The sequence below is a fragment of the Ictalurus furcatus genome, chromosome 9 (assembly GCF_023375685.1).
Source record: "Ictalurus furcatus strain D&B chromosome 9, Billie_1.0, whole genome shotgun sequence".
Lineage (NCBI taxonomy): Eukaryota > Metazoa > Chordata > Actinopteri > Siluriformes > Ictaluridae > Ictalurus > Ictalurus furcatus.
In genome coordinates, this window is record NC_071263.1 from 4,778,686 (window position 1) to 4,802,280 (window position 23,595).

Sequence of the window (23,595 nt, forward strand, 5' to 3'; positions counted from 1 at the left end):
GTCTTTGGACTGAGGGAGGTACCCGGAGGACTACCAAGGACCCGCAGCACAGGGTTCCCACAGTGGGAATTGAACCCCTGACCCTGGATGTATGAGGCGAAGGTGCTACCCACTAAGCCACCAAGTGTACCCCAAGGCTAAATCATTCAGTCATGTACAGTGTGTCAGTCTCTAGTTGTCATTTAACAATGTTTTACAAAAATCCAATGAAATTGCAACTACACGTCACTGGATGTACATCAGCAGCAGGGAAGCATTTTATTTTACGATTTCATTTATTAGTTATTTTTTATTAGTTTATATATTTTTTAGTTACCCTATTTGAGGCTTCTAGCAGGTGACTTTTCACGAGCAGACAGAAGCAGAGGTGTGAGGGGTGGCAGAAAGGGGAGGTGTAATACATTTACAGTATGTATGCATTCATATTTTTTTGGTGCTTCTATGGTCATAACTTACATCCTAATAATCTCTTATGCTAAGACATTCACATAAGCATGTGAATATCAATCCAAGCAACTGTTCGATTTAACCCCTGAAAGACGTTTGGCCAATAGTGCAAAATAAACAAGGCAAACAACTGCATTCAGCAAAACATTTTATTATATAATATATCCAGGGAGAGGATAGATAATTTTTTCCTTCATAGTCTTCATAGAAACTCATTCGACCTCCTACAGGGAGAGAAAGATGACAGAAAGCAGGCCACTTTTATGCAACTACTGGAAAGTGATTAGGCTGAAACTAATGGGTGGAATTGATAAATAAAACAACAGTACCTATAAAAAATACTGTACCTTTTATTATTATTTTTATTTCTTTTTTTCCTGTGAATGATCAATGTTGAGGATGGGGTGGTGTAGAGGAGTGTTCTTTCAGTGCCAAAAAGCAATAAATATAATGCTAATGTTGTAAAAAGAAAAATTAATAAAAAATCTTCCTAGATCAAGGTCTTACCATGGTTGGTTGTGCAGCATTTGGATGCAAAAAAAAAAAAAAATAAATAAAACAAACATTTACATGGACAACATTAATCCGATATTAACTGAATTAAGATGATACTCTGATTAAGAAACTATGTAAACAGCGATTTCTGATTACCTTAATCCAACTAAAGTCGGATTTAAATTTGTAAGTAAAGTTGGTGATGTAACTCAAAATATATAATTTGAAGCCCTTCTCGTTCTTACTGTTGGGTGTGACAGCTGACTGCCTCACAATACGTTTAACACCATTCACAGTAATCTGGGGAAGCTCTTGTAAACAGCGAGTGTAATATGTCATACTCTGCTGCGCATCTTCACACAGTTATCAACAATAGTGAAAATGGCTTCCAGTGCGGCACCGGATGTAACTGAGTCAGCTTATCCTTCAAACCGTGGGACAGTTTCCTTTATAAGAGAGTGCATTGGATTAACAAAAACATTGCCATTGTTTGTATTAATTTGACGACTCAAATTAGCAAATTAAAGTCATGGGAAAATACCCAACATTCCACATCCATATTAAGACCCAGATTTGTAGCTTCATTAAGTTGTGGACACAAATGAATGTTAGCAGACTATAGTAGAAAAAAAGAACGAGAGAGCAAGAGCGAGACCGAGAGAGAGAGAGAAATAATGCAAATATACAGTTCCCTCCATTAATATTGTCGTTCTTGGTAAATAGCAAAGAAGCCTGTGAAAATTTGTCTTTATTGTTTAACCTTTTGATTTTTTTTTAATTCACAAAAATACTCTGCTCTCTTGCTCTAAACTTTGTTAAATATAGGTGTGCAACAATTATTGCCACCCTTTTAGTCAATACTTTGTGCTACCTTCCTTTGCCAAGATAACAGCTCTGAGTCTTCTACTATAATGCCAATCCCATTTGAAGTTCCAGTAGTGTCTGGCGAACTGAAAACACTTGAGTTTGTTTTTGGATGAGAGTAGAGACTTTTTTCTTGAAACCCTTCCAAACAACTTGTGATGTAGGTGACGTCTTTGTTAATGATTCAGCACACGACATTCTGCTAGCATTTCAGGTTAAGAGGTAACGGGCCAGTTGCTGCAGCTGACATATTTGGTACTGCAGATCTCTTCCAGGATGGCCAGGATCACAACACACACTACCTTACTAAATTTCAGTGGAAAAATAAGAGTGATAGCGCAGCAACTACTATTCGTATTTAATTAGTTAATTAACAGAGTACGAAATGGATGTTCCAAAAGTACAAAATTACACATAATATATACTTCATAGTGGTTAAAGGTAATGCTATGTCAGTAAAGTTTTTTAAAGTTGCCACATCACAGAACTACAGAATGGATTACTTCTGTATAACTGCAGTCTGTTGTGGGTTATTCCTTATTTAACATTCTTACTAAGTAAAAGCCTATTTTTTGGAGATGTAAAAGGACAGTTGAGTTCAGTTAATAAACCTTAAATATTGCACACAGCAAGCCACACAATAATAAACATAATAAGAAACATTTGCAGCTAGCATAAACATTTTATGTGAACATCACATACATAAAAACAAGAAAACATTAATACACCAACAGAGCAAGACAGTACATTATTCAAACATACACTTGTATAACAATTTATACAAAATACAAGCTCTGACGTTTCATGCAAGATATTATACTCACTTGCTTTACAGTGTTACCCTCCATAAACATTTTACAATTGTTAACACAAACAGTACCTACTTTATGAACAGGTACAACATGTTTCTCAATAATTATCCTATCATCCAATGTCCTTATGGCTCTTCCAACTTCTAAGCCACTAGAACGCACCTTTACGCAACTCTATAATATAACCCTGCTAAATTTCAGTTCAATCAATTAAAGCTAAGAAAAAGAGTCAATGTTGCAAAAATTCCAACCAAGAAATATTGCTTAATTTAATAAACAGTACAGAGCTACACTACGCTTTACCTGTCTGTGAACTGAGAGTTGCGTATTGGAAATCATTTTAAAGCTACGCACCAGTGGAAGTGGAGGAAGCATGCACTAAGGACATCAGATTTAATAACAGAAATGCTCCATGACCATGTCCTACTTGAATGTCACATCAACACTATTTGCTTTTGTAATCATATCTTTATTGAAAGCTACACCATGCACATTCTTAGTGTCAAACTGCATTTACACAAACTAATGCTTATCAAACTTACCGAACCTATTAGTCAATAAAAAAATCAATTCTCTCAGCAGAAGGGAAGGGCAAAATGGATGAAAACCGATAACAAATTATATTTCCTAATTATTTTTCTGTGAGAATAAAATTCACAATTTGTATTATATAGGCAAAGACACGTTCCAGTAAGCAGTATCCAGTATTTTTTGAATGTACACACAAAATGATGTAACGTTTCATAAACCTGTCATTTCATATGTAAACATTACAATGACTGTCAGTGACAGTGACACTTCTTGGCACCAGAATCTGTAGTAGGTATACAGTATGTATACCCATGAGTGAAAACAGAGCTCAAGAGGATTTTTAAGTGCAAACACAACCCATAAATATATATATAAATTCCCTTGTGATTTGAAATGCAACATTCCACATTGCACTGTGCAAGCAAAGCAGATTTAGGTGTTTTCATACAAAAAAAAAAGCCAGATGATTGCTGACTATCAACTAAAATGCCACTGGGTCTGAGAAAATAAATAAATAAATAAGCAGTACCAGGATAAAAGTGTCTTAAAATATGTATTTATACTGAAACAATTTAAATCTGCACAGCAATAACATCTCTGCTTCCTTCTGAGACTAAATGACACAAAATGACACAAAATGACAATCCAATCGTGTCCCTCAGATGAGATGACTGGTATGATAACCAGCTGTGGCAACTGTAGAATGGATTAAGGCTAAACTCTGTCAGAGGGCATACAACCTTTATTTTTTTCATTGCCTATATATGCTAAATTTTAATTCCTGCCACAGATACACAAATATCTTTATCAAAGTGTGCTTGTTTGAGTACAGCGTGTTCTTCAAAGTGAAATCCTTAATTACAACTCAAGATGAAATAGCAGCAATGTAATGCTGATTCAATTGTTCATACTGGAAATAAAGACATCAATCCATAATCAGATGGAGAAATAATAAATGTAAACAATGGTACCTTAAAGTTTCTTGCTTAAGGAGCTACCTGAAACATTCAGAGGTTAAATAAATTATATATCAGCTAAATGAACCGGATGAGGTTAATTATTGTATTCATTATAAGTATGAAGGTATTATATTTTATCATATCATATCATATAACCAAATATCTGATCACACATTTTTAAATATATGTTTAACACACAAAAGACTTAACTGAAACACGTCACTGAACACAGATATGGCGGCACATAGATGAAAACAGAATCGTATGGCATCATTTTCACACTGCAAACGTAGAGCCTTTCTTTTCGTAAACACTTTCTTTAAACCAATATGTTCATGTTTGTTTGGATACTACTTGATATTTTTCAGCAGGGATGTTCGTGCATTGACCACTGCTTTAAAGGCGTCCTCGCTGCCCGGTGCCACACACTTATCTGGGTGCAGAAGCACAGCAAGCTTCCTGTACGCCTTGTTGACTTCCTCTCTATAACCAAACGTGACAAAGTTAAAAGCCCAGCATTTGAATCTTTAATTGATATGCATTTCTTTTAATTAGATATATTTCAAAGATGGTGATACCACTATTTAGAGGTATTTAGAACTGCTAAACACCAAGCAACATGACCATGACTGGTATGCATCATTCTGCATCTGGAATCTAGGGGAAAGCAGCAATATCTAAACAGTAGGTGCAACTGAGAAGTAGCGCAAAATATATTTATAAAAACTATTATCTGCACAAGCTGTATAGGCGCTCAAACTTGGGGTTGCGAGATTTATAATGTAGTTCTAGGCACATAAATTTAATGTATGGAAGGTTTTAAAAGAATTAAAACTGTCCGATTTTTTTTATTGTTGTTGCTGATGTTATTATTAGGGGTCCAAGCACCAAAGGTGAGTAGACACCATATTGTTATTCTACCTTTTCCCATATGCCAATTTACTAAATAGCACAACATGGCCAAAAGTATGTGGACAACTCACCAACACACACACATATGGGCTTGTCGAACATCCCACTCCAAAACCACAGGCATCCACATGGAGTTTATCCCCCCTGCTGCAGTGTTTCACAATCCTGGTCCAGGGTCACCACAGGCCTGCCACATTTCGGTGGTTTTTCACTGATCCAAATTCACCAAAGTTAATTAACAAGCCTGAACTCGATTGAACTGGGTAAAAGACGAAAAGGTGCAGGGTGGTGATACTCCAGGAACAGGGTCAAGAAACACTATTCTACTTAAATGGTTCCACTTCTGCTTTAATGTTTGAGGTCCTACAGCTGTGCCCTCAGATCATCTTGCAGAATACTGCTTGTAGTAGCACACATTACTCTCTCCTCAGGTGGTAGTGGTTCTGTGTGGCAACACCCAGTTTTTAGAATGCTTTACCCCAATCTCTGTGACTGCTTGTCCATTTCTTTCTATCTCTTAGTGCATGTGTTTGCTTTGTAAAGAATATTTGAAAAATGGCCCCACTATTGCATAACAGCACACAGTGTGCAGTGCATTTACCCAGAACACAATCAATGTACTCAGAATTAAAATAATCATTCACCTAGTGTACAAAGTTCAAAAGCACACAGCGGTATTTTGAAACCGTAGAATTACGTAAGATGATGTATAAATCTCTAAAACTTATTTTGCACATTAAAAGGACTTTGATAAAGGTGGTTCTGGAAAAAAAAACAAAAATTTTTCTCACTCTATTCTCTTACCTTGTTGCCCCAGGCTTTACTCCCAGCATGTCCCAGCTGTCTTTACTGTTGCGGATACGCCGTATAGTGTCAGCTTGCTCTTTGGTGAAGCCAATACTGACCTCTGGGTTTGGTCTCTTCCCTCCATTCTCACACATATCAGTAATCGAGGAAAAAAAGGCCTGATCAAGTACAACAACCCACAAACTTTTAGAGACAAGTTATTATTATTATTTTTTTTTAAATAGAGGCACCAATAATCCTCCTGCCCATTCTTCTAATGCAAATTCAAGGTACACAAGTACATGTGAATGCATTATGCCTTACTTCATTCTCGTGCATCTAAAATACACTATATGGCCAAACGTTTCTTGACGCCTGAACATCACATACATATGTGCTTTTTGAACATCCCATTCCAGATTTAGTCCCCATTTACGGTTATTACAACTTCAACTCTTCTGGGAAGGCTTTCCACTACATTTTGGAGCGTGGCTGTGGGGATTTGTGCTCCTTCAGCCACAAGAGCATTAGAGAGATCAGATAATGTCAGGTGAAGAGGTCTGATGCACAGTTGGCAATCCAGTTCATCCCAAAGGTGTTCAGTGGGGTTGAGATCAGGGCTGTGTGCAGGACACTCAAGTTCTTCCTCTGTAGCCTTGGCAAACCATGTCTTCATAGACCTGGCGTTGTGCACATGGACATTGTTATGCTAGGCCTCTAAGTTCCAATGAAGGGAAATTGTAATGCTAAAGCATACAAAAAAAATCTATACAACAGTGTACTTCCAAATTTGTGGCAACAGTTGGGGAAAGAACCATATACTGATGTGATGGTCAGGTGTCCACAAACCTTTGGTCATATAGTGTACATACAGTAGGCTCAAGCAGGACAATAATAAGAATCTGGATAATAATTGAATTGGTGTTACCTTTTAGTACTACCTTGACTACGGATACCTATAGAACAATTGGTACCGGTGTCAGACCTTACGTCAATACGTTACTAGAGCTGAGGCATACTGAATGTCAGAATACAAACCTGAAACATTTCACTGATGCCTTCGCCACTCTGAGCAGATGTCTCAAAATACTGAAAACCTCGGCTCTCTGCCCACAATCTGCCTTCACTCTCGTCTACCACTCGCCTTTTAGTCAAGTCGACCTGCAAGATAAAGTCAGAGATCTACACACACAGACTTTAAGAAGGTTGGCACGGATGCTTAGACACCACACAAGTGCATATGAGCAATTCAATATTTAAAAAAATAATCATGAAAAGAACACATTAGATATGTAAAGCTGACCTTGTTGGCACACACGACAAAAATAATGCTCTCCATATTGGCTTGTGAGCCCATCTCTTGCTTCATCTCTGTGAGCCAGCTGTCCAGGGCATCAAAGCTCTCTCTAAGTCCTACATCATACACCAGAATCACACCCTGCGAGTCCTTATAGAATTCATTGCGGACCTGGAGAACCAGTATTATTTCACTGTCAATAATCTTAGTCTTATTTATAACACAATTTTCATTTTAAATACACCTCAAATCCAGTAACACTGAGGCCAGATCTCAAGTTTTGTGGAATAATATTTCCTGCTGAAACATTCTGACGCTAACATCATGACATCGATTCAACCATGCCAATATTTTTTTTCCAGAAACAAAAATATCGATAAAAGTAGATGAAAATAATAACATTACTACCTCATAAAAGAAGGGATGTCCTGCCATGTCAAAAATGTTTACTTTTATCTCCCTGTCCCGTACTTGAACCCTTGAGGGAGAGAAAGCCAAAAAAAAAAAAGAAGCATTAAGTGTAATATCATGACTATTCCTATTAGAAAATGTATACTGTTTATTCTTGCAGTACTCAGTTGGACTGGCTGGTTGATAAATATTCAGTGTAAAGCTCACTGTTACTTGTCATAGTTACAGAACTCCATTTATCAATTTATCATGTAACAAAGGTTTGGTGAAATGATTTATATTTTCTCTTGTTTAAATACCAAGTAAACTGTAGTGATTTAGACATATTCAAACAAGGAATTAAGAAACCAACAGGCATTCCAAAGATTGACTATTAAAAAAAAAGTACATAATCAGCGACACAAAACAGAATCACAAATAACAACTTGTCTTAAACCACCTCACTTACTTTGTCACACCATAATCAATCCCAATTGTGGCCAGATACTTGGGTACAAATCGTTTCTCACAGTATCGTTTAATGATGCAACTCTGAAAGAAAAAAGGTACAATAAAAAACGTTTTAAAACATGATCTTGGTTTTAAAGTCTAAGCAGAATGACCTTCTTATTAATTGATCAAGACTGATTCATTTAAAGTAAGAATTAAGTTACTTAATTTTTACTTAAATTAAGAAGGTTTGTAATTGCTCTGTAACATACGAGACCATGAAGGACATACAGATGAGGAGATGAATCATGTAGACAGGGTAACTGGGCAAGTATTATATTATATTTCTACCGCAGCACTGTTTAATTCTTGAATCCCTGTAGTAGGAGCATGCTGATGACTGACTTTTCTCTAACAGCACAGCTCAAAGTGTGTTCTAGCTGTAACTCAAACGACAAGTTTATATTAATACGCTTATTCTAATATGTTACCATTTCTATAGTAACAGCTCAATCAGAGACATAATCTAAGAACACTAATAAACAGACATAAAAAAAAAAACGCTGTTATTTCACAAACACGTATAATCATTGCTATGTTTTCACTGATAACTTTTTTTGTTTTCGGGAGGCATTTATTTAACATTTATGGAAGGAGTCTCCAGTGTCAGTGCTTTGTAACAGTCAGGAGGTTTTCCACCACAGGTTTCTATACCCGGTTACTGACAGCAGGCTCTACCTTGTCTCATGGATGTTCCTTAACATTAAGTCTAATTATAAATGGTTAAAAGTGAATGTGATGTATTAGTATTAGTATCGTTCTTTAATAAAGTAATAAAAAAAATGTAACTATCATTGATTTTTCTCCTTTAACAGCAAGTCCTCAAGTGTTTTATACTTTACATAATGTGAGTAACTACTGTAGCACTCATCAATTACAGTGTACCCATATTCAACTATACATCGTGTACACACACACACACACACACACACATATATTATATATATATATATATATATATATATATATATATATATATATATATATATATATATGCACAGTATTAGTTTATTAGCTTGCCTATGGGTTTATACCCACCTTACCAACCTCTGCATTCCCGAGGCTGATAACCTTAATCCGCAACGATTTTTTATTTTCCCTCCTTTTCTGTACATTCGTGTCCATGTTCAGTCCGATGTTATTAACTATCTACAAAATCTGATCGATTAGATTTGCAACTAGTGCGGTCTCTTCTGTTTACTACAAACAAAGTTAGCATCCGGCTTCAATTTCTAGCACACATACATGATAGTGAGAGCTTTCTAGCGAAAGACATTCATTCATTCATTCATTCATTCATACTTGACTAATTCTAAACGTCGGTTTTTTCCCCCACTACATTTTTTTAAACAAACGTCACATAAATGTTTGGAGCTTTCTTTTATCTATCGCCTTAGTGACACGGCTCAGTTGACGTAAACACTTCTTCTTCGTCGTCTTGTTGATCAATAGCGACCCACTTCGGCATAGGGAGCATTACTGCCACCTACTGGAATGTCGTTTAAACTGTACCCACTTGACTAACTCCAAATGAGATTGTATTCTATTAAATGATTTTTTATTGGTCTAACTCTTTCCTCAACAGTGTTTCCAGACTCACAGAGCTGTTACATGCTGTTTGTGGACACCTGAACATCACACCTAAACTGTTGCTACAAAATTGAAAGCACACACTTGTATAGGATGTGTTCGTATGCTGTAGCATGACAATTTCCCTTCACTGGAACTAATAGGCTCAAACATGTTCCAGCATGACAGTTCCCTTGTGCACAAAACGAGGTCCATGAAGACATGGTTTGCCAAGGTCGGAGTGGAAGAACTTGAATGGGCTGCACAGAGCCCTGACCTCAACCACAGTGAACACCTTTGAGATGAATTGGAACACTGACTTCACCCCCTCACCTGACCTCACCAATTCACAGGACGCCATTCACAATTGAATGTCACGCAGAGTTGTGTTTGTGACATAAAAACATATTTGTAAAAAAATTTTATTCGTAAATCTCATTTTATTGATTTGTGAATTTAATTCATTTTTTTTTAAACTCCTCACATATATTTGAGGATCTCATTCTGTTTATTTGTGAATTTGATTAATTTTTGTGAATCTCGCTACATTTATTTGTTGCTCGTAATCTATGTATTTGGGAATATGAAACAATTCTAACCCCATATTTATATGTTAGATTAGTTTCTGTGTCGTAGAATAGTCCAGTAAAGATTTGTCTGTTTTTAAACACACATGTCTTATTGTTTAGAAGGTCCATTGCCTTGAATTGTCGCTCTTGCTACATGCTCTTCAAATAATGTTTCACTATATTTAGGATATTATTGACGGTGGCCACGGAGGTAATGTCTAAAATATCATCATTAAAAAATTATCACTGGACAAATAGTTGATCAGAAATTCTACATTAGCCAAATTTCCCCTTTCTAGCTGATCTGCTAGTCTGTCCTGCATATTTGGTGGAGAATACAGGTAGCTCATTTTAAACAGTTAATTTCCGTTGCACATAATGGTGGAGAATGATGAAGAATTTAACCCAAACAGCCAATATCCCCTAAAGTTGCCTGAGGAAAATAGGAAATAGATAAATGAGTATACAGGTGCTAAGGTGCTGGAATTGTTTCAATAAGGAAATTGAGCAGTTGAAAAATAAAATGAATTGTCAACATTTTTTACATTATTATTATTATTATTATTATTTTTTTACTAATTAGATCAATGCCTATTAATTACTTTTAATTTCCATATAAAATCATGGTCTTCTGATGTGGTAAAAGCACTGAACATATGATTCCAACCATTTTTTCTTGGTTTGTGTGCTTATATTTTTAATGGCATTACTGGGTTTTCATTCAAAATAATCACCTTGACATTTACTGCTTGAAATACAATTATTTTATAGTTAACATTTTTGTATTTTACAATATAGTACATCTTAAGAAATGAAAATGGTTTGACCATCAGCCTCTAATCAATATTTAATCAACATATTACTTCTAGTCTGCATTTATTATAGATTATATGGTGAAAGTACTGCTGGCTACTAGAACAAAGTACTATTAGTTAAAATATAAGTTTCATCTTAATCTAACTTTTATTGTGTACAGTAGGCTTACACTTCAAAGAATATGAATTTATGTGGGGAAAATAAGAACAAATAAATATATTTCTACGTAATGAATATTAATTGTTAATGTTAATCAAGAGTTCTTCAGTGGTCCTTCTGGTGTCCGTCTTTGTTGATGATGTTCTTGAAAAGTGTGAGCAGTGGCTTTTGGCTGTGCTCATCCCAAGACTTCATGAAACCTCCATAGCGTTTGCTGGTAGGTGGGCCACTCCAGCGGAAGTGATTCATCTTATAGGAACCATCTTTCTTCTCTTGCTGGCTGACGGTGCTGTCCTCAACAGCACCTAGCTCGCGCCTCATCTCTGCTGGCAGGGCCTCAGATGACTCTTCCTCCACCCCATTGGCATACACCTTAATGGGCCGGCGCTTGCGACCCACAGGCTTACCCCAGCGGAAGTGTTCCATGGAGTAAGAGCGCTTTTCTTCGTGTTGTGGACCAGACTCTGGAGCTTCATCCTCTTGTGGGGTGGAAAGTCTGGTAGTCGTGATTTCACTGGGTATGAGCAAGACGGACTGGAGGTGGCCATCTCCAGGGTAGAGAGGAGATTCTGCTGTAAGCTCAGATCTGCACAACCTGATGCATTCCTGCCAAAGAAGCACAAGAAAGCTAAAGAAAAAGATCATGTAATACTAAAGTCACTTTAAGCATATTTACTTTGTATTGATAGTTAGTTATAAATGTATGAAACCACCGGAAATGTGTTCTAAGTAGTAAATCAAATAACAAGCCCATAACCCTGATGGCAACAGATTCAGAATAAACAGGCACTTTCATAGACAACCAGTAGAGCAGATACTCACCAGGATATTTCTGTCAGAGCTTAGATCTCTGCAGCCACTGTTCTCCCAGCACTGGGCTCTAACCTCTGAGCCACTTGCACACAGCAAAGCCAGAGCTAACATCCACACAGGACACCCCATTCTCGCTTCTTTAACCATTGCAAGGGAACTATAGTAAACAGTAAAAAGTAAAATAGAAGTGATGCTTCTAGGCTATAAATGCAAATCTATACATTCAGAGTTGTGCAAATGTAGTAAAATATATTGATCTATTTACTCATTGAATGTTGTATTCGGTTTTACCAATGAGCCGTTGAAAAATATTAAAAGCCCTTCAGTTCTAAAATAATTAAATACAAAAATGTTTTCTGGTCATGGTTCCTTAATCCAACCACATCATGTACTGATCATGACAAGAAACAAGAGAATAATAAAACAAAACTAAAACAAAAAACAAAAACTAAACATAAAATTAAATATAACTGACTAACAATGTCTGACACACTTTTGCAGCAAGTGGATAAAATTAAAATTGGGAGACATATATTTATGATTTACTTACATGTTGTGAAGGAAGAAAGGTGTCTGCACTTCCCCTGTTTGCGAATTCTCCCTCTGCAACAGCGTAAGTGAACTCAAGTTCTTCCACTCGACGTCCCACTATGTACGTTCGTGTGTGTTTCTGATGTCTGAACCCTCTCTCTGCTCTTCCTTTATAAGGCCAGCTAAGTGACACACCTTTCAAGGGTACACGCTACAAAAATTTCTTCTCCGGCCCCCTGACATTGGGAAATCGAATCATGAACCATACCAAAGAATAATCCAAGGCAATTTAACAAACAACATCAAAATGTCACTGCTCATTAAAATGGCACTGGGGCGGATTAACATTTATTTGTCATTTTAAGAAATCATGATCCTGTTTTCCACTGTGATAAGGGCACAAGGGTCAGTTTACATGATTTGGTTAAGTCATGTCCATGTCAGCTTTCATAAAGCATGAAATTCACCTCCTTTTAATTAGGGAGGTCATTTTTATTTGACTAGTGGTACATAGGTGCTAATTCCAGGTTTTAGTTCTTTAAAAGAAGTTGACTTGCCAAATGTACATCTCCTTATTGTATTTTCAATGGGATTCAGAATGAATTACATCAACATGATGCAGCGAATTAGTGGTAACCTTATGCTTCAGCTTACTCAGAACATGTTACCATATAGGTCTTATAAAAGACCTGTATGGGATTTATAATCATGTAAAGTATGAATGGACATTTCCCCATAGACTATAAAAACCAGACATTTTAAAAAAAAATCTTTAAACAAAAAAACACATGATTAAAAAAAAAATTACTATAGAAATCAAGTATATTAGCCTAACAATTAAACCTGCTGGATGACTCAGTGAGCATTCAGAGAAGCTGCTGCTTATAGCTTCGCTAAAGCACAATGAAGGAAATTCTCTGTCTCAAGTAATGTCTTTATATGGAATTCTGACCTTGTAGTGCTTTTATTTTGCTCTTCTTTTTTGCTTTTTTAGTCACCCTAACTACATTTGAGTGATCCAATGAATGGAAAAGCTTTTAGTGGCAAACTATGAGAAAGATTTCAGATAAATCTCCAGAGTCCATATACCAGTTTTGTGTTGATTTTGATGTATGGGTTAGGGTTAGGATCCAACCTCGGCCCATTTTAAGCTTTCTGGGAGAGGCAGTCAGGTTTTCATTTAATATCTGTTGATATTTGATAGTTCATGATGCCATGCATCCTTACAAAATGTCCAGGTTCTCTGGCAGAAAAACAGCCCCAAAACATTAGAGCCACCACCATATTTATGGGTGGAATATACTGTTATTATAACAGTAAAGGGGGACCAACCATGCTAATACCCATGGTTTTGGAATGGGCACATATGGATATGATGGTCAGATGTCCACATACTTTTGACCATATTGTGTATCTTCCACAAAGTAACAGCCCACAAATTGCTCAGGTTCCTATGCTATGCAATATTCTGATTGTTTTTGTTAGTTTGTTCATGGTCTATTTAGCCACCAATTTTAGACAGGGCCAAAGGCAGGCGATCTAAATCTGCTGGGTATATCTGGCCAGATTGTTCTGTTATAACCAATGAGAGCTTGGACCCAAAAGCAGAACACAGACTCAGGGACAGAAGGTTAAAACAGGTTTATTGAAATGAAAGTAGAGATGTGTTTGTAGAAACATGACTGGGTACAGCAGTGAGACCAGAACTCAAACTCGGGTCAGCAGATTGATGGTCAGACATCCTCTAGGCATGAGCCATGGGGAAGGTGTGGCTTAGTGTTACCGTCAGAGCTGGGGTTCAAAATCAGGTGGGCGGCGTGCTCAACTCACGAGCTGCACGGATGGTGAAGGGAGCCTGGGAACAGCAGAGTACAAGTGTGCCTAGTGTAATGGTCGAGGCCGGGGCTCGAACTCAGATCGGCAGCATAGTAGTAGATGGCAGTGATGGCTCAACAGTTAAGGCACTGGGTTCAGAAGGTTGGGGGTTCAAGCCCCAGCACCACCAAGCTGCCACTGTTGGGCCCTTGAGCAAGCCCCTTAACCCTCTCTGCTCCAGGGGCACTGCACCATGACCCTGCGTTCTGACCCTAACTTCCTAACAAGCTCGGATATGCAAAGAAAATAATTTCACTGTCTTGTATATGTGTGGGTCACAGGGGAGGTAAAACAGGGTTGCGCATAGCAGAATGCAGACAGGGTAAGAGGTGAACCTGGGACACAGGAGAAACAAGTTTTTAATTGTTGATAGAATTTGTGAATGATAAAACACGTTTTTCTTGGTTTTCCAGCAGCGTCCATTTTGGATGGAAACAGCTTTGTGACAGTGTCTATCGTCACAATGTCTGTTGTCATGGAATTGAATTGAATTGATTAGCTGCAGCTATAGTGTGTAACATGTGGAAAGTATCATTATGTGTTTTTATATGTACATATAAAATGCAAAATTCACACTGATCCACTTTCATCACGTCTCCTGTGGCAATGCTAGAACAGATTTGGTTGCCAAAAATGCTGCACATTTTCTTTCCTAGTAATTTCCACTCCTGATTTACCTTGGTAAATTGTATAGTTGAGGTAGAAAATGCATGTTAAATAATTTAGGTAATAAGGATTTCATATACAAAGCTAACCTCAACCTGACAGTCAATGATGTCATTACCGCAGTTATTTATATAAAAGTCAATAACAGACAAGTCAATAATGGACAAGTGTCAGCAAATGGACTTATTGTACTCTGTAAAAACGACTATCGAAAAAAAGTGCAGTGGTTACAAGAGGACCTAAAAGGTTTAAGTCTCTTGAATTCTTTCTCCTGCTGTCCTTCAGGCTTAACTTTAATGGCCATTTTATCAATGGAGCCAACCTTGTGTCAGCTTTATGACCAGACTCATTCCTGGGCAAAAGCATTAGGCTTCTTTGAGCCTCCAATACTTCAAACCATTTATATCAACTTATCTTGAACACAAGGTTACTCAAGTGTTTATCAGTACACTGTTAGTTTGCCTTTAACATCAATTAATCATTCTATGGCTGATGGAATACACAGCTATGGCTTTTTGCAGCACACATTGACATCCTCAGAACAAATAGCATCCCACAGCACAATTTCTTCCAACTGCAGGAAGAGCTGTAAAGCCAACATAATTGTAAATAATACCTTACATTTACTATTTATGTGATCAGTAATATTTCAATATCTACTGCTGTCATCCTTTGTAATATTCCCCAGTCACTTTTCAACCAGCAGAGGTAAAGTGATTTTTGAGCAAACATCGATTAACATTTGCATCATGTGATTGCCAAAAAAACTAATAGAGGTTTCCAGTACACAACAGGGTACACAAATTTAGAAATAAGAAAGGTGTTGTTTAACTATGGAATCTTGTTTGCAAAGCAATGTAAAGTTAAATGGACCAGAATGATGGTGGTTTAAAGCACAGTTCCCTCCAAGACTATTGGAATGGCAAGGTACATTTAATTTTTTTGCTGTAGACTGAAGACATTTTGGTTTGAGATCAAAAGAAGAGAAGAGAATAGAGTTTAGAATTTTTAGCTTTTATTTCCGGGTAATTATATGTAGATAAAACCCCCAAAACAACAGTCAGTGACATCACCAACAACCTCCACAAGGCAGGGGTAAAAGTATCACAATCCATTATTCAAAGAAGTCTTAGAGAGCAGAAATATAGATGTTATACCACAAGATGCAAACCACTCATCAGCAGTAAGAATTGGGTAGCCAGTAAAAAGAAATACAGAGATGAGCCACAAAAGTTCTGGAATCAAGATTAGTGATCTTGATTACCAAAGTGATGGAAAGGCCAAAGTGTGGAGAAAGGAAGGATCTGCTCATGATCCAAAACATACAAGCTCATCTGTGAAACATGGTGGAGGTAGTGTCATGGTTTGGGCTTGCATGGCTGCTTCTGGAATAGGCTCACTAATCTTTATCTGTGATTTATAATTGTAGCAGAAGAATGTATTCACAAGTTTACAGGAGCGTTTTGTCTGCCAATTTACAGAGAAATTCATCCAAATTAATCCGGAGGAACTCTATCATGCAGCAAGACAATGATCCGAAACACTCTGCCAACACAACAAAGGACTTTATCAGGGTGGAAAATGTGGAAGGTTTTAGACTGGCCATGTCAGTCACCAGACCTTAAACCAATTGAGCAGCATTTCACCTCCTGAAGAGGAGACTGAAACGAGAAACCCCCTGAAACAAGCAACAAATGAAAGAGGCTGTGGTAAAAGCCTGGAAAGGCATCACAAAAGAAGAAACCAGCAATTTGTTGATGTTTGTGAGTCTCAGGCTTGATGCAGGTATTGCAAGCAAGGGATATGCAACCAAATATTAAGTTTAATTTACTTTAATTTACTTAAAAACACATCTGTTTCTATACTTTTGCTTGCTTAAAAAGTGGCTGTTTTATGTTATTTAACACATCTAGATATAAATACCAGGAAATATAAGCTGAAATCCTAACCTCATATCCATATTTTGATCTCAAACCCATTTGGGTTTCTTTGGTATATAGCACAAAAAAATGAATTGGCCTTGCTGTTCCAAAAGATTCAAAGGGGACTGTATAATAAATAACTTCAACTCATTTGCTGTAGGGCTTGGCAATTCTGTCAGTTTTATGTACTGTATATTACATATTTCATAATTCATCATTTCATCATTAAACCTGCCTGCATTATTTACATTCAATTATTAGACTTCGCAACAGTTTCTTCTCTGAGGCAATCATATTACACAATGGACTCCGATCTTGCTGCTACACTTATGCAATGGCTTCGTTCATAAGTACTGCTTATGATAGGGCTTAATTTTTATACTGTAGTGAGGTTCTTGGAGACAATCACTAAATTGTTTGAAATAAATTGCAATAAAATGTGTTCAGCTTTACAGCCTAATAATGTCAATTACCCAGCCAGTTGCAGTTTACTTGCTACATAGTGTTACTGTGGTTAATACAGCCTAAGTAGATAATGCTAACCCTTTCATGCATGAATTTTTCATAGGCATATCCGGATTCTCTAGATTTTCTCTCTCTCTCTCTTTTTTTTTAAAGCAATTAATACAACTGCTTCATACTGTACATGAATTTTGAATATCAGATCAAATAAATGGATTGTCCATGAGAAAGAAAGGCTAAAACATTATGCCTTGAAAAAAAAATTATAATAATGACACAAAGAGGTAAAATATGTCAATAATAATAATAATAATAATAATAATAATAATAATAATAATAATTTATGTAGAAATTAGTAAAGATTTAGGAGGACAAATAATCTAAAGAGCTATAGAAGGTTATGCCAATTTACAGTAATGCTCTCAAGTGATTTGGAGGTGATTTGCATCTTATATTTATTTATCTAAAATATAAAAAAGAACCATAAATTTACTGTCCATAACTGTGGACACTATGCATGAAATAATTAACTATGTGTTTTCAGATTGTTATTTTGCTGCATTTTGCTACTTTCCAGTGCCTTTACCCTCTCTGCTTCTTGTCCATTCTTCAGTGAAACGCCACTTTGTTCCAATTCCTAGAGGACTGACAGTGAAGTCCACTTGACCTGACTTGACTAAATAAAGGTTATTATCATTAAAACCTAAAGCCATTATAAAGTATGAGGCACAAAACAATATATCTGTTAAAAATGTATTAATGTGTCCTCTATTTTGAACAGATATTTCACTTCATGTATATCAACTCATCTTGAAAGATAATTAGAAGTCAAGTTTGTTTATCACCTGTGTCTTATCTCTGCTTATACTGCAAGAGGCCAACTCAAAGCATTTATTCTGCTGTGCTTTTCCAATGACTTTGCTGTGCTTGGGCTTGGTTAATTTGACTGGAAGGCAACTCAAAAACCCTTTACCAACATATACCATGATAATGTACAAATGGACATACATTGTATTTCAGTTTTGTGTTCTTTTGTGTTGCATTTTGAAGCTGGTCTAAATTCTAGTGCTGTTTTTTAAGTGTAAACTCTAGATCAATTTTTAACTGAATTTGTGGGTACCAGATATGTTGTTTAGTTTGCTGCCTGCATGGAAATGTCCTATATAATACAACATTCTGTCTCAAACAGATTCTCAAACAGTATGTATGAAGTGTGTGTGTGTGTTTTTTTTTTTTTAATGTACATCACATGAAGTGGTTATGCTTTGATTAACAAGCGTTTAATCCACACCAGCTGCATCAGCAATGCATTTCCATGAATTTAACCTGTTGGTGTTGCGACTGTAGTTTAATCCACATTTATACTGGCAAGACAAACCACCCATTTTTAGCAAAGAAAACCTATACCCAAATGTACAGCCCTGTCCATAAAACATACAGGAAGTGAACTCGGTGCAGCTATAATTACAACACAGAACAATATAAATGTGGCATGAGACAGTGGGACAGTAAAGAACCAGTGTATATGATCTGATTGTTAAGAATTATTAGACTGCACACCAGTTTCCTCGCAATGAACAATAAAAATGTGCCATGAGACAGTGGGACAGTGCACAGTGTGTGTGTTCTGAATATCCATGGATCTCACTACCATACAAATACTTTGCTATGCAACTACAGGTTGGACAATCATGACATCTTTATAAAGTCACCATACAGAAGAGAAAAGGAGCTTGTGCAGCATGTAGCTGAATAACAAAAGGGTGTGTACAGTAGTGATGCTAAATGTTTATTCATTGCCCCTCCTACTGTATTTTTATTGTGCTGTATAATTATTGCTGGCCCAATTTCAGCTTTCAATTATACTGTTGTACATTTGGGTGTTGTCGTTCCAGTAGCACATGCAGAATGTATGCCCTCTCTCAACCCAGCCATGACACTTATGCAAAGTGTTTGTTGTGAATCTGAACAAGCAGTAATTATACAAAAACACTTGCAGTCCAACAGGTCCCTTCAGAAATCATACAATACAACAAGCTCTAAAACTCACCGTAAGAAGGTTCAATCAGCTTAAGGAGGGTTCTTAACCGTACCATCTGATGAAAGTGACTCGAGTAATATTTGTGATTAATCTGATTAGATTAACTGTCTTTATGAAAAGTCAAGTGCATAAAACACAAGATAGTAACATTCTTCAAATATACTATGCAGAAAAACTTGCATTTCAAGACCTGATCAGCAGTGATGGTTGGTTCTGAACTGACTTCAGAGAAGCTGAGTAGAACACTGTAGGTTTGCCCATAGACTTAGTGGCCCATTATGTTTAGTGTTCATGAGTCACTATGGTGCCATACTGGTCAGACGTATGCGATGCGCATCTCACATAACTTTAATATAAATATTAGAGCTTATGTGACAATATACACCAACTATTGATAACTTTGCTAGCCAAATAAACTTGCTAGATGCAATAACATTAGCAGATATGTATGCCCGTGTTTGCTGGGGGCTACATGCCATTTTTAATGACTGTGTTTTCATTAATTACTGAGGAGAAGTGTGACAGTCACATTATAACAAACTTCCAAAAAAATTCGGATACTGTGTAAAATGTAAATACAAACAGAACGCAATGATTTGCAAATCTCATAAACCCATATGTTATTCACAATAGAACATAGAAAACATATCAAATGCTTAAACTGAGGAAATGTACCATTTTAAGAAAAAATAAGGTAATTTTGAATTTGATGGTCACAACACGTCTCAGAAAAGTTGGGACGGGGGCAACAAAAGACTGGAAAAGTAAGTGTTACAAAAAGGAAAATAGCTGGAGGTTAATTGGAAACAGGTCAGTAACATGATTTGGTATAAAAAGAGTATCTTAGAGAGGCAGAGTCTTTCAGAAGTAAAGATGGGCAGAGGTTCACCAATCTGCGAAAAATTGCATCCATTTGTGGAACAATTTCAAAATAATGTTCCTCAATGTAAAATTGAGAAGACTATGAATATCTCATCATCTACACAATACAGTACATCATATCATCAAAAGATTCTGAGTATCTGGAGAAATCTCTGTGTGCAAGGGCAAGGGTGAAAATCAATACTGCATGCCTGTGATCATCGGGCCCTCAGGCGACACTGCATTAAAACCAGGCCTGATTCTGTAATGAAAATAACAGCTCAGAAACACCTCCAGAACTCACTGTCTGTGAACACAGTTCGCCTTACCACTAAACTAAAGAGGACTAAGGAGGAGAGGGACCATCTGGCTTTTTATCAGCTCTCAGTTCAAAAGCCTGCATCTCTGATGGTATGGGGGTGCATTAGTGCTTATGGAATGGGCAGCTTGCACATCTGGAAATGCACCATCAATGATGAAAGGTATATACAGGTTTTAGAGCAACATCTGCTTCCATCCAGATTCCATCCCATCTTCTACTCATCATCAACTTTTGAGAGAGTCTGCCTCTTTTTTTTTTTTTAAGATACTCTTTTTATATGCAATCATGTTATTGACCTGTTGCCGTTTAACCTAATTAGTTACAAAATATTCCTCCAGCTGTTTCTTTTTAGTAAAACTGACATTTTCAGCTTTTTGTTGCCCCGTCCCAACTTTTTTGAGAGCCATCAAATTCAAAATTACCTTATTTTTTCCTTAAAATGGTACATTTACTCAGTTTAAACATTTGATATGTTTTCTATGTTCTATTGTGAATAACATGTGGGTTTATGAGATTTGAAAATCATTGTATTCTGTTTTTATTTACATTTTACACAGTATCCCAACTATTTTGGAATTGGGGTTGTATAATGACACCCGATGCAATTTGTGCCATAAAATCTAATATTTATCAATTTAAAATTTCAGTTTTAGACATATCTATATATACTGTAAGTACAAAGTCAAAAGACATTATATGTGCACATTTTAAGTGGATATATGCACTGGAAGTATATTAAAAAAAAAAAAAATCAAGACTGTCCAAGTAGTGCTACTATACAAGATCTTTTAATTGAGCACTAGAAAAGCAAAGTGCGCAGAATAGAGGTGTAAGTGCCATAGTAGGTGTAGGTGTGTTTTTTTTAAGGATAATGTGGGGTTGACATTTTAGGGATTAGTTAGGTGTTCACGGAAGAGGTGAGTTTTTACTCCTGACTTCTATCATCATCGCGTAGGGAGAACACCCAAACAGATGGAGATACACTACAATACTACTTACAATAAGAACTGACTCAAGAAGTTACTTTGTCATACTGATATGTATTGTTATATTGTTGAGTGAGAACTCAAAGGAACTTCTTGCCTTCTTTACCTGCCAATATATGAAGTTTTGCCCCTTTGTGCCAACTTCTAAAGAGCAAAGGGTGAAATAAAAATAAATGTTTATCAAAGCCACACTATTTTATAAAACCTAAATGTTATTTAAATTGCCATTTTTACACTATATTTAACTGTATTCGAAATTATATTAGGGTTTTCGTCAGATTAACATTACTGACTGTCTACACATGTATTCTACACTATATCTGTGCATCAGCTGTGAAAATATATATAACCCCCTTTCCTTCTCCTTTTAGGTAACTAATGTTTTCTAAAAATCACTTGAAATGTAATTATACTTTAAAATTTGTGTGAAAACAAAAGTCTGAAAAAACATTATTTGTTATGTACAAACTTTATCCAGAAGAGGTCGCCCTAACACAGCTATGTTGCGTCTTCAGCGGATTGACTAAAGATTACGACTCAGTGAGAGTATGTTTTATTTATGAGGTGCTAATAGTGCACAGATGAAGTATACAATTTAATTGATGCCTGTTTCTTGTTTTAAATGTGTCAAATACCGGCATGTTGTTTATTAATAAAACATGAAGTAGGTATTGCTTAACCTCTATAATTACAATAAATCATCCAGAATAAAGGATAGACAGTTAGTTCATTAAACATTGTTCTCAAACTCAAATGACTTTTGACATCAGAACCCATTACACATTAATTCAACGAATGATTTCAGCTATATGAAAAGGCTAGATTATTTTTTTCAGGTGCAGGTGTAATCTCCCGATAGTCAGTGTGTGTATTTATTTTATACAATGTTTATATTAAATAATGAGATAATAATGAAATAATGAAATGCAATTGAAATAAAATATCATCTGTCCATTATTGTGCCACTCTAATATGTGAGCTTGACTAAGCACAGTGTGTCATCCAAATACAAACTTTTACAATACACAAGGCCATTTTTTAAATGAATAAATCAATAAGTAAATGTGTTCTACACATTATGCGATATTGTTTAAGCAAAACCTTACATTACACCATTCCATTAGGCCTATGTAACATTTGCCTCTATGTTTTTTTTTTTTTTTTAGCCACATCTAAAGATTTTCTCACAAACTGGCAATGTCACCTTCCTCAACAGCAGGTGGCCCTATGGGTCCATTTACAAGACCCATTTCTTAGAGGAAAAAAAGATACTGATAAAGTATTTGAGCACTGAAAATAAGTAGCTGGTTAAAAAAACTCTGGTGTTTTAAAGTACACTGGTAATAATAATAATAATAATAATAATAATAATAATAATAATAAAAAAATTTAGCATGTGTGGATAACTTGAATAAAGGAGAAATGTTTAATATTTTTTTTTATTATGAGATTATTATATAACAAATATAAGACCATTAAGCCTATTTCTAGTTATTCCTTTGTACACACTCAAAAACCGACTACAGCCTAACCAAACCATAACTCAAACCTTCTGATTAAATTGTGTAAGATTGTTGGCCTATTATGTAAATAAAAATAAATTTAATTACAGAAGCTGGCTGTGCCAGCAACTATCAACGTAGTTTAGGGTTAGGCTATAGCAAGGTTTTAGCACAAATAAAAAGATGTTAACTCAGACTTTAGGCAACACTTCCAACACTGAAAAATTTCGACCAATGACAAATACTCATCATTCCCTGGTGAGCCGAAAAGCATCACAAAACATGTTAAGCGCTGAGGAGGATGGGAAATAGCAGCTGAGGACCACATTGGGTTCTGCTCCTGTCAGCCATGAACAGGAATCGGAGGCTACAGATTCCCATTTGGAAAAAAAAAAAAAATGTCACCTAGTCTTTTTTCCAGTGCTCTCCAACCCATCAACCACACCACAGTCAAAGTCTGTGGGACCACATTCTTCCCAATTATGATGTTAGCTTTTT

At 36.2% G+C, this 23,595-nt stretch overlaps 2 protein-coding genes across 4 annotated transcripts; both read right to left on the bottom strand.

Annotated features, from left to right (window-relative positions):
- Positions 1-3,068: 3,068 nt before the first annotated feature.
- dnajc27 (DnaJ (Hsp40) homolog, subfamily C, member 27) lies at positions 3,069-9,504 on the bottom strand. Of its 3 annotated transcripts, none has more exons than XM_053633500.1 (7): positions 9,051-9,496; positions 7,963-8,045; positions 7,512-7,581; positions 7,110-7,274; positions 6,845-6,967; positions 5,825-5,985; positions 3,069-4,591 (listed from the first exon to the last, which is right to left on the bottom strand). In XM_053633500.1, the coding sequence occupies exons 1-7, from the start codon at positions 9,126-9,128 to the stop codon at positions 4,459-4,461; spliced, it is 813 nt and encodes a 270-aa protein (XP_053489475.1). In that variant the 5' UTR covers positions 9,129-9,496; the 3' UTR covers positions 3,069-4,458. The 3 variants fall into 3 exon arrangements, with proteins under 3 accessions (XP_053489475.1, XP_053489474.1, XP_053489476.1); XM_053633499.1 differs by having other exon boundaries at positions 9,042-9,494; XM_053633501.1 differs by lacking the exons at positions 3,069-4,591; positions 5,825-5,985 and adding an exon at positions 5,992-6,762 and having other exon boundaries at positions 9,042-9,504.
- A 1,384-nt stretch (positions 9,505-10,888) lies between these two features.
- pomca (proopiomelanocortin a) lies at positions 10,889-12,736 on the bottom strand. Its single transcript, XM_053633761.1, has 3 exons — positions 12,480-12,736; positions 11,939-12,086; positions 10,889-11,722 (listed from the first exon to the last, which is right to left on the bottom strand). Exons 2-3 carry the CDS (start codon positions 12,074-12,076, stop codon positions 11,222-11,224), a joined length of 639 nt encoding a protein of 212 aa, XP_053489736.1. The 5' UTR covers positions 12,077-12,086; positions 12,480-12,736; the 3' UTR covers positions 10,889-11,221.
- Between the last annotated feature and the right edge of the window lie 10,859 nt (positions 12,737-23,595).

Coding starts and splice junctions, on each gene's coding strand:
- dnajc27 (XM_053633499.1), bottom strand. CDS start 9,128: ATGGACACGAATGTACAGAAAAGGAGGGAAAATAAAAAATCGTTGCGG. Junction 7,582..7,962: donor ATTGATTATGGTGTGACAAA/GTAAGTGAGGTG, acceptor CTCTCCCTCAAG/GGTTCAAGTACGGGACAGGG. Junction 6,968..7,109: donor TTGTCGTGTGTGCCAACAAG/GTCAGCTTTACA, acceptor TTTATCTTGCAG/GTCGACTTGACTAAAAGGCG.
- pomca (XM_053633761.1), bottom strand. CDS start 12,076: ATGGTTAAAGAAGCGAGAATGGGGTGTCCTGTGTGGATGTTAGCTCTG. Junction 11,723..11,938: donor GCTCTGACAGAAATATCCTG/GTGAGTATCTGC, acceptor CTTCTTTGGCAG/GAATGCATCAGGTTGTGCAG.